Below are 15,000 nucleotides of genomic sequence, written 5' to 3'. Positions count from 1 at the left end.
GGGTGCCGGTTCAAGTCCCGGCTGATCCACTCCCAAACCAGCTGCTGCTAATGCACCTGGGAGAGCAGCAGAACATGGCCCAAGGGCTTGGGCTCCTGCCACCTACATGTGAGACTCTGATGAAGCTCCTGGCTATTGTGGCCCTTTGTGGAGTGAACCAGCAGATAGAAGATCTCTGTGTGTGTGTGTGTCTCTCTCTCCCTCTCTATATATAATTTTGGCTTTCAAAATAAAGAAATAAATCTTAACAAAAAAAAAAAAAAAAGAAGAAAATGTAAATCTCTTGGAATGGTGTGCCAAGGATAGGCAGGCCGGGAAGAGTCTGCCCCTGCATTGCAGCTGTAGGGCATCTTGTCTGTAGAGAATTTAGAAATGAAAATAAGACCAACTGAAAATGACTTTCCTTTTTATTATTATCATCATGTGACAGCAATTCTAAAAAAATGTCAGGGACAAAATTTTCTCTGAAAAGTATTTGTTGATCTTCTAAATTGCTGTGGTTGCTGATAAGTTTTAATAAGTTTACAAATCAGCCCATTTTTATTACTTGTCTTTTCATGCCCATTATAATCTGCACAGAAGTTAGTCCACAGAACCCCCACTTTCACAACGGCCATCCTCCAAACAGATCTAGGTGTGGTTGCGTATACCTAGAAGGGGTCTTCAACAGTTTGGAACTCCCAAGATTTGCTTTGGCCACACTTTTTTTGTTTTGTTTTTAAGATTTATTTATTTATTTATTTGAAAGGCAGAGTTAGAGAGGCAGAGAGAGGTCCTCCATCCACTGGCCTACTCCCTAGATGGCCACAACAGCCAGAGTCACAGCGATCCGAAGCCAGGAGCCAGGAGCTTCCTCCAGGTCTCCCATACAGGTGCAAGGGCTCAAGGACTTGGACCATCTTCTACTGCTTCTTTGCCATAGCAAAGAGCTGGATTGGAAGTGGAGCACGGCCGCGGCCGGCTTAACAGGCTAATCCTCCGCCTTGCGGCACCGGCACAACGGGTTCTAGTCCCGGTTGGGGCGCCGGCCGGATTCTATCCCAGTTGCCCTCTTCCAGGCCAGCTCTCTGCTATGGCCCGGGAAGGCAGTGGAGGATGGCCCAAGTCCTTGGGCCCTGCACCTGCATGGGAGACCAGGAGAAGCATCTGGCTCCTGGCTTTGGATCAGCGAGATGCGCCGGCCGCAGCGGCCATTGGAGGGTGAACCAACGGCAAAAAGGAAGACCTTTCTCTCTGTCTCTCTCTCACTGTCCACTCTGCCTGTCAAAAAAAAAAAAAAAAAAAAAAAGGAAGTGGAGCACCAGGACCTGAACCGGCGCCCACGTGGGATGCTGGCGATAGCCGCACCCACTGCACAACAGCACCAGCCCCTGGCCATGCTTTCTGTCTCCAACCTCAGAACAAGCGCTTATCTCAGCATTCAAGCAGCAGGTTTAAAATAAATAATGATAGCACAGTGATTGTGAAGTGGATAAAATTAAACTTGAGTTAACTTTAATTCTGTCATTCTAGGTAACCACTTGGAGTTTTTATTTAGATTTAAATGTTTTGGAATCTATTGTGGAATGAGAATTTTATGACTCTTTGCAGAACTTACCCTTATAGTTAAGGCTTTTCTTACTATTTGTATATTTGTTATTTTATGTGGGAGAAACTTTCTGAAATGAAGTTTAAAAAATATTCTTGCATCATTAATGAGTATGGATTGACAAATCTGGTTGTAGCTCTGCCTTTCAACTAAATAAATAAATAAATAAATAATAATGTGGAACAGAGGGAAGGCCACCAGTCTGGGACAGATAAGGAGGGGGCAGGCTGCGGAAGCAGCAGTGTGGAGAGAAGCGGAGACGGGCTGGATTTCTGCCCTGCTTCTCCTGATTAATAGCTTCGGTAACCTCCCTGACTCCTCGCTTCTCCGGGCTTTCTAACAGTGTAATGACAGTTTCCTATTGGGCAGTCTGGAACTTGCACTAATTCCATTCAACACCCACGTCGGCGGCCCCCTACTGTCATGGAACTTAAAGTCTAGTGGTATTGAAGAAACAAGTGAAACAGTTTCTCTGAGTAAGAAATGCTGGGTAGGGTTAAGGGCTGGGGCCGACGAGAACACGCCGGAGGGAGCCCGGGGCCGTGCTGCCCGAAGTCAGGGGCTCGCCAGCGCTCTCTGCAAAAAGCAGCCGTGCTGAGAATGAGCCCCGTGCGGTTGGCGCGCCCTGGCGCGCTGCCTGCGTAACTAGGAGAGCTGACGGAGGACGCCCCGCACCACGCCGCTCGGCTCTGCCGCCGCCCGGCAGGTTCGCTTCTTGGCGGGCTATCGGTGGGACGCGGGGTAGTCTAACGTGCCTGCGCACGCGGCACTCTCTGCCCGTGGTCCGGGGACTTTCCCCTAGGCGGAAGGTAAGGAACGAGTCCCTCGTACGTAGCCTAGGAAACAGGCCTTCAGCACGAACCGCAGCCACATGCGCAAGGCGATGTACATTTATAGGTCCGCCAAGCACTTCATCTATCAGTTAGGGCGAGGAAGTTGGTGCTGAGAAATACTAAAAACCAACCACATTTTTGGACATAATTTTATAAGACTGTAGGTTTCTGAGGCGTTAACAGAACATCAAACAGATAAGAAAAGAGCTGAGTTAGGAAAGCCAGACTGACTCTTCCTTATGCAAATAAGCTCCAGCGCTGGCCCATACGGAATGGGCGTGGCCTGCCGAGGAGCCCCGGGGCAAGTGCGCGCGCGCGCGTGCGCACTGCGGCCGGCGGCGGAGGTCGGGGCGGCGGCGCGCTGGCGCTCCGGCCTTCCTCGTCGGTGTGCTATGGCCCGCGCGGTCTCGCTCCCGGGCGTGCTGGGGTTGCTGCTTGTGTCCGCACTGCCCGGGGTCCTCGGAGATCGCCCCGGCCCCGACGTCCAGGCACACCCAGGTACCAGCGAGGGCAGCCAGAGGGAGGCTGAAGACTCCCCGGGGGCCAAGCGCCAGCTCCGCTGACCCGCGTCTGCCTTTCCTCCGCAGGGGCTCCCGCGCGCGGCGGCTCGGGGGCCGCGGAACCCCGGCGGCGGCCGTCGCCCAAGGACCAGCGCGAGCGGGCCCGGGCCGAGGCGCTGCCCTTGGGGCTGTTGTACACCGCGGCCGTCGTGGCTTTTGTGTTGTACAAGTGTTTGCAGGTGCGGGACGGCCGAGGGTGGGGGCGCTGCGGTACCGAGAACTTCACACAGCTTCCAGTCTGTCCCCCAAAGACGGTGGTTCCTTGGCATTTCAGCATCGCGGGGTTATTTGGAGGGTCCAGCGAGGTAGTGGGTGTGAGGGGCACATGGTGAATTGCAAATAAATAATGCATATCCCGCCTGACCCTCCCACAGTCCACTGCAGAGGCATCCCTTGCTATCCGGAGCTGGTCACGGATGGAGCTGGGGCCTGAACCCGGCCAGCTCCTGGTGTGGTTCCAGCCTTGGCAGACGCCTTGGACTGCCATAGCTACGGTGTCTCTAGAGTTCCAGACACCAGTCAATCTCATGTTCTCCCTGGGAAGGAGGCCCTGAAATGTGAGCTGACAATACATTTTGGTGGCTAGAAGCTGTTGAAGTGGAAAGTAGTACCTCCCAGGGCAGTCTCTTTTTTCCTGACGGTATTACTTACTTGCACTAGAAAATGGAAAGCCGAATCCATCTGGAGATAATACAGAACTAGAAGAGACAGCTAAGGATGATCCCGAGTCGACTCGGCAGGCGAGGAGGAAGGACTGAATTTAATGATGGGATTTAACAAGCCTAGATTAATACATTCTATTCTGGGACCCAAGTGCAGCCTGGAAGAAACATCATTTGGCAGCAGTGCCTATGAAAGAGACTTGGGCATCCCCGTTAGCGAACAGCTTCACTGTGTGATGTGTGACAGCCCAGATCAGTGCTAGGAACAAGGTATCGCGCCGTATCTGCCGGCCAGACGCTCCTGGGGAATTGATTCTTTTAAGTGCACTGCATGTTCAGTAAAGCAACCAGAGACTGTGCGAAATGAGCAGTAACTGAGAAGACTGGGGAAGCAGGTGGAGGCGTGTGCCTGCCGCCTTCAGATTTCCTGGCAGGCTAGCATACTGGAAAAGACAGGCGTTATTTAGGGTGCCAGGAAGCATCACGGATAGAAGACACTGGGACAAAGAATGGCTTTGGGTTTGAATTTTGTCAGACCGGAGATTTGCCCACTCCTGGAGGTCTCTCTGCATCCTGGGTAACCACTGGACAAGGTGCTTCATGTCCTGGGTGACAGGCGGGATTAGTAGAGATGGGTGCTTTGAAATGAAAAGTCAGTAGGTTGCTGTCCCGCAAACGCCGCCCCTCTCCTTGCTGGTTTGGGGGCGGAAGTGGTGGGGCAGAACCCTGCGGCTGCAGATTTGCCCTTCCTTTCTCCACGACAGAGGAAAGACGAGGCTGCAGTTCTGCAGGAAGAGGCCAGCAAGAAGGAAGCATTGCAGTCAGGTAGGCTCGGCAGCCAAGGCTGTGCAGGCTGGGGGAGACGGGAGCCCAGAAAACAAGCAGCCACTGCCCCCTTCCTACCCCGCCCACAGAGCAGCAGCTGGCCCAGCTGACACAGCAGCTGGCCCAGACGGAGCAGCACCTGAATCACCTGATGGCCCAGCTGGACCCCCTTTTTGAGCGGTGAGAGCAGTGACCCTGTGACCTCGTGGCAGGTGGGAGGAGCGGGGGGGGGGGGGTGTCGGCGGGGCAGCCCTTAAGCGCACACTTCTGCAGTGTGACTGCTCTGGCGGGAGCCCAGCAGGAGCTTCTCAGCACGAAGCTACAGACCTTCCACCAGCTGCTACAGGAGAACAAGCCAGACAAGAACAAGCCAGACAAGGGGCTTCTAGAACCAGGCAGAACCAGGTTGGGAGGTGAGTGTTGAGTCTGGTGGAGGCGCAAACAGAACTCGCTATGAAACTGACACCTGCCCTTTCTTACCTTGCTCCCTCCCACCCAGAGGCCAGCACACTCTTTCCTGAGGACTTATATGTGGAAGACGACCAGGAAGAGGCTGACAGTCAGACCTGGGGCCACCCCACAGAGACATGGGACCGAGCTACTTCCCAGGAAGTGGCGCATGGGCTAAGAAGACGCAGCAAGGCTGCGGCCAACGGCCCAGGTCGCGGCCCCAGCCGGGAAGGAGCGCCAGGGGTCTGCTAAAACAAAGTCTGTGCTTGTGACCGAAGGTTCCTGTGAGCTTTTTCCATCCCAGCTGGTTGTACACACACCCATACTAGGTGCCCACGGACAGCCGGGCCTTGAAAAGCTTCCCTTATTAGGACAGAAAGAGAAAGAGGCCACCTTCCAGAGTGAGAGCAGGGAAGATAGAGGAAGCTCCAGTTCTTTCCCTCGGAATCCTGAGGCCACCAGCAAGCCAGCCTTCAAAGCACAAAATCCCTTTTCTTTCAGCAACACTGAGACAGTAAGGCCTTGCCCCCCAAGGGAAAAAAAAAAAAAAACTTTATTAAAATAAATTATAGAAATTAATACATAATGTAAAAAATAGCCGTGTTTACAAAGCTGCACCTTTGAGTACGCAACCACAGACAGCACACAGCTTATCGCTCCCAAATCCCCTCATCCACGTAGACGGGTCTGGGTCGGCGGAGGTTCAGCCAGGCCAGACCTGGTTTTCTGGGTTCCTAAGAGCTGGTCAAATGACCCAGAGTAGTGTTGGTCCCAGGCAAACACAAAACGACCCTTGTCAAACCACGAAGAATCCTTGTTCAGCGCTGAAGATTACATCGTACCGCTGGCTCTGAGCTGGCCGGAAGAGTCCCAAGTTCCGGAATTTGTACGATCCCTCTAGTTCTTCTGGCTGCTGTGGAGAGAAGCTGCTATTCAGCAGAATCGCAGGCAGCGCTGAGGATAGGGGAGGAGCGCTGAGCAGGACCAGAACCGCTCACTTCCAACCCGTGGGCCTCATCACAGCACTCTGCCTACCACTCGGCTTACCTGATGGCCAAGGTCAGACTGTGGTACCAGCGTGACAGCTCCTCCTGGTCTGTGGACATGAGCAGTAGCTTCTCATGGGGGAAGGACAACTAAGGAAGAGGGACCACTTCTTAGTGCTTGACCCAGGAAGATCCAGGCCAAAGCTGCAGCCCTGGCTGCTTCCATGGAGGTTAATTCAGGCATGAGGTGAGCATCAAGTGTGAAGCCCAAGCCCCATTCCCGAGAAAAGGGCCCCAGGCTGCAGAGATCCACTGGCCCATAAATGCGTGAGGCAGGTGTAGGCCTGGGGTCCCCCACTATTACTTACACTGAGCAGTCCACCACAAGGGCCTCCTGAGTGGCCGAAGACCCTGCAGAGTCGACACTGGGCCATGGGGTAGAGGGCTCTGCAGGCAAAGGTGCCGCTGTGCAGCAGGTGCAATGCGGGGCGAGGCTTGGCCATGAGGAGGGCATCGGAGAAGAGGAAGAACATGCGGGCACGAGGCTCCCCCCGGGGAGGCACCACCAGCAGCCAGCCCTGGCGCAGGAACCAGCGTCCTGGGGGTGGGAGAGCAGCTATTCTGTTGCAGCTCCAGGATCCATGGGAGCTGAAGGTAGGCTGAGCATTAGGTGGGGCTAAGTGGGGGCTCTACAGAGAAGAGGGGAGCGTAAGAAAGGAGGAGTTGGGATTTGAGGGGCAAGCACGCAGACTACCTGAAGTGAGGCCCTTTGCCTGGCGCCCGCCGAGCAGGGCCTGAACACGCCGGAGGTGCTGGTCATTCTTCTGTCTCTGCCCAATGCTGTGGACTCTCTGGGCAGTCTCACTTACCAGCCGCGCAGCCCCTGGAACAACATCCCCACCTCATTCCCAACACCACGGTGGTGGTGGCAAAAGGCAGGCTGCTCTGGAGGGGCGCAGGGTCTAACTTCCTTAAGAAAAGGCCAGGCAGCAGGGCTCGGCATGCATGTGAGCGGAGGACAGGGGCTAATCCCACATCGTTGGCCATCAGCCCCAGAAAGGGACACAAGAGGCAGCTTCCTGCCCGGGCGGCCGCGCAGCAGGCACCTACGAGTGAGCTGTTGGTGGTCAGGGCTGTTGGGACCTGTGTTTTCCGCCAGGGCAACAACGAGATTCTCATACCTGGAATTGAACAGTGGGAGATCTATGAGGGGAAGCAGAGCCGGGCAAAACCCCCTCTGCCGATACGCACATTACTCCCTACGTAGGCACACCTCAGCTGCAAGGCCAGGGTGCCCCTCCTTCATCTGGGACTCCTGGGCTCACCCCCACGGCCCTCTTCCATCCCACGCTGAGAACAATTGCAGACTCGTTCAGGAGGCTAGGTCAGAGAGAAGCTCACCCGAGGAGGATGCTGAAGACCTGACGGTGAGCTCCTGTCTCATCCCCAGGGACACAGGTGCTAAGCTGGGCTGGCCCTTCCTCTCAGCTTTCCGCTCTCCCTCTCGGGCCCTAGACCAGCCGCCCTCACTGTAACTGTAGTCCCACAGTCCCAGCCAGGTCTTGAGGCTGCAGACCCTGGGGACTCCACTGGGCTCAATCTTTTCCTACAAAAAGCCTCCTAGCGGCACTGTGGGGAGAGGTGAGGGTATGGGCAGATGCCCGGGCATCCCATGAGGCGGAGGGCAGCAGTCAGCCACACTGGTTTGGGTCAAGGGACCAGAACTCACTGCTGGAGCCGCTGCAGGGGCAGAGAGAGCAGGTCTGGGAGCTGAAGGCCCCCAAACTCGGGGCGCCCTTCCTGAAGCCTCACAAACCTCCGGAACCGTCTGTTCTTCTTCAGTTGCTCCTGGAGGAAGGGCAGAGAGCTGGCAGCAGGGAGGGAAGCCACGCCCTGGACTGCTGTGTGCTCCTGAAACCCCGAGTGCCCGCCCAGACCAAAGCACAGAGCTGGGCGCCCAGAGCGCTCCGTAAGTGCAGGAAATACGGGAAGCTGGGGCCCCAGACGAAGGAGCATTGTAGGGGCCAGAGGGCAAGGATTTGAGTCATCCCCAGGTTACCTGCAGGGTGGCCCTGGACCTCTCTGCGTTGGCAGCAAATTGGGTGTAGAGCTCCAGGTGGGGGCAGAAGCCCTCCAGGCCCTGTCCCCACTGTCCTCCTTCCAGGTACGGAAGCAGCTCTCTGTGTGGGCAAGGACAAGCACCCCGTCATTTAATGCGCTAACCCAGCCCCGAGGTAGCGCAATTACACCGTCTTACAAATGGAGCCACAGGCAGGTCGAGGCAACGCGCCAAGGCCAAGGCCGCAGGTGAGACAGCTGGCGAGCCGCCCGCCGCCACGAACCCCGGGGTCTCGGGCCGGACGGCAGGACACTCCGCCCCTGCTACTCACTGGCTGGCGCCGTGGATGAGCTCCCAGGGCCCGAACAGGGCCTGGCGCTCTGGCGGCCGCAGGGTCCCTTTGGCTCTCAGGATCCCCAGGAAGTACTGCGGAGCAGAGAACAGGGGGTGTCTGAGTCCGGGGGACAGAGGCGCAGACAGCCGCCGCGAGCCCCGCCGCACCCCGAGGGTCCCCGGCCCGCACCGTGGCCACCAGCCCCAGCTGCTCCTGGTAGCGCCGCTCGGTCTCCAGCAGCTCTCGAGCGGTGCAGGCGCGTTTCCGCTCCCAGCGGGCACGCTGCTCTTGCAGCGGGCACCGCGCGCTGGCACCAGGGGTCTCCATGCCGGCCGCGGCGCGCCGGAGATTCAAATCCCAACCGCCGGCGGGGCGGGGCGGGGCGGGGCCGGGGAGCGCGCTGGACGGAGCATGCGCGGCGGCCCGGCCTCCCCGCGCGCTCCGGCAGCTGCCTCTTCCCTGCCCCACCGTGAGGGCGGCGCTGCAGGGCCACGGCCCCGGCGGGGCAGCAGCGTGGACCTGGGGGTGCGGGGGCAGGGAACAATGACCGTACATACAGCCTCGGGCCATGGTTACAAGAGGCCTTCCCACCCCTGGACAACCGTTTGTAGGTTTAAGGTTACCAACTAGTTTTCTAGTTCCATACTGATCCCCAACCTGATAGCAGGTGTTCATATTAACGTGGGGATTCCGGTTTGCTGCAATTCTGGCCAAAGCCAAAAGCTTTCAGTTGATTGGTGGGCTTGTGCTTGATCAAAAATACACCGTACGTTTGGCACGGCAGTTTGGTGCGGTGGTTATGCTTGGGAGTCCCACATCCTGTATCAGAGTCCGGGCTCCTCTTCCAGTTCTAGCTTCCAGCTAATGCACCCTGAGGGCAGCAGGAGACAGCTCAAGCACCTGGGGCCCTGTAACCCACATGGGAGAGTGGGATTGTCTTTCTGGCTGCTGGCTTCTACCTGGCTCAGCCCTGGATATTGCTGGCATTTGGGGAGTGAACATTTGGGGAGTGGTATTTGGGATGGAAGATCTTTGACTCTGTTCAGAAATCCACAAATATATGAAAATAAGTAAATTGAAAAAAAATAATAAAATGGGGGGCTGGTGCTGTGGCACAGTAGGTAAATCCTCTGCCTGCAGCACTGGCATCCCATATAGGCGCCGGTTCTAGTCCCAGCTGCTCCACTTCCAGGCCAGCTCTGCTATAGCCTGGGAGGGCAGTGGAGGATGGCCCAAGTCCTTGGGCCCCTGCACCCATATGGGAGACCAGGAAGAAGTACCTGGCTCCAGGCTTCAGATTGGCACAGCTCCGGCCATTGCGGCCATCTAGGGAGTAAACCAACGGAAGGAAGACCTTTCTCTCTGTCTCTCTCTCTCTCACTGTCTGTAACTCTACCTCTCAAATAAAATACATAAAATCTTGGAAGGAAGGAAGGAGGGAGGGAGGGAGGGAGGGAGGGAGGGAGGGAGGGAGGGAGGAATACCTGATTCCCCTTACTTATGCCTTTTGAAGAATTGGCAGTAGCCTTGAAGGTAAACTGGCAATGCCATTTTTAAAAAATGTATCAGAAATCTTAAAACATAGCTTGCCTGTTCTTTTGACCTAGCAATTCCATTTCTAGGAATGTGTCCTAAATAGATTTGTGGACAAAAACAAATGTGCCAAGGTGTCTGGAACAATGTTGTTTGTAACAGCAGAAAAGGAGCCCACCTAAGTGTTCAGTGATGGAGCACTGGTTAGGAAGTCACGGTACAGCCACTGGCAGGAAGAATGTGGAAGCGCTGCAAGTGTTGTGGGACAGGCATTTGGCCCATCAGCTTAAGACACCTGCATCTCACACCGGAGTGCCGGGGTTCGAGGTTTGATTGCACTCCCAATCCCAGCTTCCTGGTAATGGACACCTTAGCAGGCAGCAGGTGATGGTTCAACTAGTTGGGTCTCTGCCACTCACAGGGGACCTGGACTGGATTCCTAGCTCCTAGCTTTGGCCTGGCCAAGCCCTGGCTGTTATGGCCATTTGGGGAGAGAACTAATGGATGAAACATAGATATATATTCTCTCTCTCTCTCTCTCTCTCTTCCTTCCCCTCCCACCTGACTCTGTGCCTTTCAAGTATACACACACACACACACAAATAAATAAATAAAAGGTTGAAAGGCTAAATAATCAAAAATTAATTGTGGTTTCCTGAACAAGAAAAATCAAGCTGGAGGCATCACAATACCTGACTTCAAAGCATCATACAAAGCTATTGTAATTAAAATAGCATGGTACTGGCATAAAAATCTATACATAGATCAATGGAACAGAATAGAGAACCCAGAAATTAATCTTCATACATATAGCCAATTGATTTTTGACAAAAGTGCCCAGAATATACAGTGGAATCAGGATAATCTCTTCAACAAATGGTGCTGGCAAAATCTAAAGAAATTAGATCTATACCTCTTTGGTTTTTTAAAGATTTATTTATTTATTTGGAAGGCAGAGTTACAGAGAGGCAGAGCCAGAGAGAGAAATCTTCCATCACTGGTTCACTCCCCAAATGGCTGCAACAGCCAGAGGTGGGCTGATCTGAAGCCAAGAGCCAGGAGCTTCTTCCAGGTCTCCCACAGGTCATCTTCCACTGCTTTCCCAGGCCATAGCAGAAAGCGGGATTGGAAGTGGAGCAGCTGGGTCTTGAACAGGCACCCACATGGGATTCCAGCACTGGCAATGGCTTTACCTGCTGCACCACAGTGCCGGCCCCAGATCCATACCTTTAACCATATACAAAAATCAACTCAAGTTGGAACAAAGACCTAAATTTAAGACCTGAGATGATGCTGGAAGAACATGTTAGGGAAACACTCCAAAACATTTGTGTAGGGGGTGACTTCTTGACAAGACCCCTAAAGCACAGGCAACAAAAGCAAAACTAAACAAGTGGGATTAAACCAAATTCAGAAGCTCTGCACAGCAAAGGAAATGATCAATGGAGTGAAGAGACATCCAACAGATTGGGAAAAAATATTTGCAAGCTACCTATCCAACAAAGGATTGATATCCAAAATACATCAGCAAGTTAGAAACTTCAACAACAGCGGCCAGTGTTGTCATGTAGCAGGTAAAGCCTCTGCCTGCAATGCCAGCATCCCATGTGGGTGCCAGATAGAGACCTGGCTGCTCCACCTCTGATCCAGCTAATGTACCTGGGAAAGCAGCAGAAGATGGCCCAAGTGCTCAACGTCATTAGCCATCAGGGAACTGCAAATCAAAACACAAGGGAAAATCACCTCACACCAGTCAGAATAGCTAAAATCCGAGAGAGAGAGAGAGAAAGAGAGAGAGAGAGAGAGAGTAATAACTGCTGGCGAGGAGGTGGCCAAAGGGGAACACTCATACACTGTGGGTGGGAATGCAGATTAGTGCAGCCACCATTGGAATCAACCAAGGTGTCCATCACAGATGAATGGATAAAGAAAACGTGGCATATTTACATCATGGAATGTTATTCAGCCATAAAAAAGAATGAAATTCTACCGTTTGCAGCAAAATGGATGCAACTGAAAGACATCATGGGGGCTGGCGCCGTGGCTCAACAGGCTAATCCTCTGCCTTGCGGGCGCCGGCACACCAGGTTCTAGTCCCGGTTGGGGCGCCGGATTCTGTCCCGGTTGCCCCTCTTCCAGGCCAGCTCTCTGCTATGGCCCGGGAAGGCAGTGGAGGATGGCCCAAGTGCTTGGGCCCTGCACCCCATGGGAGACCAGGAGAAGCACCTGGCTCTTGGCTTCGGATCAGCGCGGTGCGCCGGCCGCAGCGGCCATTGGAGGGTGAACCAACGGCAAAGGAAGACCTTTCTCTCTTTCTCTCTCTCACTGTCCACTCTGCCTGTCAAAAAATAAAAATAAATAAATTTTTTAAAATGCTAGACAGACTTTAATAAAATGCTAGGCAGACTCTTTAAGACTCCATTCCTACCATTTTGGACTCCTAGGCATCTGGGCTCCCAGCCAGGAACTGGGGGTTGTTAGGATTCTGAAGTCCCCTCCAGCTCTGATATTTTAAGAATTCTGAGAAAGGAAACATTCTAGGCTTAGACCAGCGACGAACAACTTGAAGGGCTGGATGGAGGAAAGGGAGAGTTGGGATTAGACTGCATTGGGTTAGGATTCCAAGAGGGCCAGCGAAACCAGAGAGGTGGAGGGACTGGTTGGTTACACGGTCTCAAGTGAATGTCCACATGAGTTTATTGGTTCATGCAACTGAAGTCTAGGTGCAGCTCCTAGGGCCCTAGGGTTAGCACAACCCAGCGGCTTAATCATGAGGCCAAGGCCGTCTTTCCACCGTTCCCTCTGCCTTGCGTTGTTTTACCTTCATCTTACACGATGGCTGCCCACAGTTGAGCCACTGTCCAGAGTGCGCTCCTTCAGCCATCAGGTACTTCAGCCAGGGGCAGGTGTTGCGGTGCCCGGGGTTAAGCCGCCACTTTGGGCGCCCATATTTCATAAGGGACTGCCTGGTGAGTCCCTGCTATTCTGCACTTGAGAGTCAGCTTCCTGCGAACGTTCTTGGGAGGCAGCAGATGATGGCTCACGTACTTGGGTTCCTGCCACCTGCTTGGGAGACCCAGACAGAGCCCTTGGTTCAGGTTTGGTCTGACTGAGCCCTGGCTAATGCAGGCATTTAGGCCATCAATCAGCAGGTGAAATCTCTCTTTTTTTTCTCTCTCTGCCTTTCAAAATAAATAAGTCAACTTTAAAACAAACAAAACCTTCAGACACAAATTCTTTCTGGCACTTGTCGTGTTCCTGAGACAGCTGAGCAGCAACGTCTTGACCATCAGGTGGTTGAAGCTGACATGGGGGAGATGGTCCCATCTGGGGCTGCTTGGTTGTCATCGACTCACAGAAGCCAAGGGAGTGGATGAAACTGCCTACCAAGAGCAGGAGGAGGGTAATGGAAGAGGGTGTGGCGTGTGCAATGGCAGCCATCCCTTCACACCCGCTTCCTCTTTGCTATGCTGAAGGTGGACTAATGGTGGCCCCATGTCCTCGCCTTAACCCTCAGAACCTGTGCCTGTGACTTTACTTGCAAAAAGGGCTTTTGCAGATAAAAGTATTTTAGATGAGACCATCCTGGATTATCTTGGGGGCCCTAAATTCAATGACGGGTGTCTCTGTCTCCATATTTCTGTGTGGCTCTCTTTCCACCACCTCTGGGGCTTTCTGTCAATACTTGGGAGCACAGAGTTCCCCTGTAGACACAGTTTCCCTCTCCCTCTCCCTCTCCCTCTCCCTCTCCCTCTCCCTCTCCCTCTCCCTCTCCCTCTCCCTCTCCCTCTCCCTCTCCCTCTCTCCTCTCCCTCTCCCTCTCCCTCTCCCTCTCCCTCTCCCTCTCCCTCCTCCCCTCTCCCTCTCCCTCTCCCTCTCCCTCTCCCTCTCCCTCTCCTCTCCCTCTCCCTCTCCCTCTCCCTCTCCCCTCTCCCTCTCCCTCTCCCTCTCCCTCTCCCTCTCTCTCTCTCTCTCCTCACTAATGTTCCAAATGCTTTTCCCCATGGATCCATCTCCCTCTGTCTCCATTTCTCCTGGTCTGGGACGTCCAGTGGAGAGATAAGTGGAAAAGGCCACAGGAAGACGACAGACATTGGCTTCAGGCAGCCACAAGCCAAGGGATGCCTGGAGCTGCCGGAAGCTAGAAGAGGCAAGGTCCCCAGAGTCTTCAGAGGGAGCGTGGCCCCGCCAATCCTCTGACATCAGACTTTGGCCTCCAGAACAATGAGAATGATTTTCTTCTATTCTAAGACACCCAGTTTGGGGTCATTTTTCACAGCAGCCCTAGGAAACGGATATAGGCGGTGCAGTGGCCAGAACTTCAGGTCAGCCTCAAGGTCCCAGAAGGGCTCTGGTGTGTCTTTGCTGCTAACCCATGATGGGGGAGCAAGGGGCTCTCCTCCTTCCACCCCACCAGCCAGTAGCTCCCTCCTCTGCTGCCCCTGGCCAGAGCCGCATTTTAGTAAGATGGGCCCCTCAGTGTTTGCACGCACGACCCTGATGACCAAAGCCTTGGCCTTAAACAACCTCAGAGAGGTCACGCTGCAGGCACACAATCTGCCAGCCCTGAGTACGCGCTGTCCCAACCTGCGGCACTTCAGGAAGCAAGAACTCCGGGAGCTCAAACCTGTTTTAGGGGTTTGGCAGGCTCCCACTGCGAAGGTCTGATCCAAGGTCAGAGTCCACGTTCTCCGTGCAGACCTGAGAAACAGAGAACTAAAGAGGGAGACAGAGCCGTAGGGAACAGCATTTGGAACAGAGACAGCAAGAGAGCTGCACCTACGGGCAATACTGAGATATTGAGAGAGAGCTCCAGAGACGGTGGAGAGAGATCCACACAGATACGTGAGGACACAGGACACCCGGTGCTTCTGTGAGCAGACAAAGAGACCCTGAGAGATCTCAAAAACAAAACAAAATAACAACAAACAAAAAACCTGGACTACTCGGAACATTTGGAAAGAAGTGAGCAGAAGCAGATGGAGACTGGTGTTGGAGGATGTCCAGCCCTCTAGCCTCCAGACTCCAGACTCCAGACTCCAGTTACCACAGGGCAAGGGGCTCTCTCTGCCCTCCCCACTCCCTGACCTTTTCCATCTCAACCGCACTGGTTGGTTCTACATTCTGTCTGTTCAGGTCCAGCCGGCCAGCTACTGCTGACAACACAGTT

At 54.2% G+C, this 15,000-nt stretch overlaps 2 protein-coding genes across 4 annotated transcripts; one reads left to right on the top strand and one right to left on the bottom strand.

Annotated features, from left to right (window-relative positions):
- The first annotated feature begins 2,763 nt into the window (after nucleotides 1-2,763).
- Nucleotides 2,764-5,190, top strand: CCDC107 (coiled-coil domain containing 107). Its single transcript, XM_062207991.1, has 6 exons — nucleotides 2,764-2,919; nucleotides 3,009-3,160; nucleotides 4,408-4,468; nucleotides 4,558-4,648; nucleotides 4,742-4,881; nucleotides 4,968-5,190. Exons 1-6 carry the CDS (start codon nucleotides 2,814-2,816, stop codon nucleotides 5,168-5,170), a joined length of 753 nt encoding a protein of 250 aa, XP_062063975.1. The 5' UTR covers nucleotides 2,764-2,813; the 3' UTR covers nucleotides 5,171-5,190.
- A 261-nt stretch (nucleotides 5,191-5,451) lies between these two features.
- ARHGEF39 (Rho guanine nucleotide exchange factor 39) lies at nucleotides 5,452-8,631 on the bottom strand. Of its 3 annotated transcripts, none has more exons than XM_062207988.1 (9): nucleotides 8,487-8,631; nucleotides 8,295-8,389; nucleotides 7,964-8,084; nucleotides 7,634-7,752; nucleotides 7,015-7,085; nucleotides 6,659-6,787; nucleotides 6,273-6,502; nucleotides 5,966-6,054; nucleotides 5,452-5,847 (listed from the first exon to the last, which is right to left on the bottom strand). In XM_062207988.1, the coding sequence occupies exons 1-9, from the start codon at nucleotides 8,622-8,624 to the stop codon at nucleotides 5,715-5,717; spliced, it is 1,125 nt and encodes a 374-aa protein (XP_062063972.1). In that variant the 5' UTR covers nucleotides 8,625-8,631; the 3' UTR covers nucleotides 5,452-5,714. The 3 variants fall into 3 exon arrangements, with proteins under 3 accessions (XP_062063972.1, XP_062063973.1, XP_062063974.1); XM_062207989.1 differs by having other exon boundaries at nucleotides 5,721-5,831; XM_062207990.1 differs by having other exon boundaries at nucleotides 5,721-5,828.
- Between the last annotated feature and the right edge of the window lie 6,369 nt (nucleotides 8,632-15,000).

This window comes from Lepus europaeus, chromosome 12 (assembly GCF_033115175.1).
Source record: "Lepus europaeus isolate LE1 chromosome 12, mLepTim1.pri, whole genome shotgun sequence".
Taxonomy (NCBI): Eukaryota; Metazoa; Chordata; class Mammalia; order Lagomorpha; family Leporidae; genus Lepus; species Lepus europaeus.
This window is presented reverse-complemented; position numbering and strand designations above follow the sequence as displayed.

Coding starts and splice junctions, on each gene's coding strand:
- CCDC107 (XM_062207991.1), top strand. CDS start 2,814: ATGGCCCGCGCGGTCTCGCTCCCGGGCGTGCTGGGGTTGCTGCTTGTG. Junction 4,649..4,741: donor CTGGACCCCCTTTTTGAGCG/GTGAGAGCAGTG, acceptor ACACTTCTGCAG/TGTGACTGCTCTGGCGGGAG. Junction 4,882..4,967: donor AGGCAGAACCAGGTTGGGAG/GTGAGTGTTGAG, acceptor CCTCCCACCCAG/AGGCCAGCACACTCTTTCCT.
- ARHGEF39 (XM_062207988.1), bottom strand. CDS start 8,624: ATGGAGACCCCTGGTGCCAGCGCGCGGTGCCCGCTGCAAGAGCAGCGT. Junction 8,390..8,486: donor AGCTGGGGCTGGTGGCCACG/GTGCGGGCCGGG, acceptor TCTGCTCCGCAG/TACTTCCTGGGGATCCTGAG. Junction 5,848..5,965: donor AGTCTGACCTTGGCCATCAG/GTAAGCCGAGTG, acceptor TCTGCTGAATAG/CAGCTTCTCTCCACAGCAGC.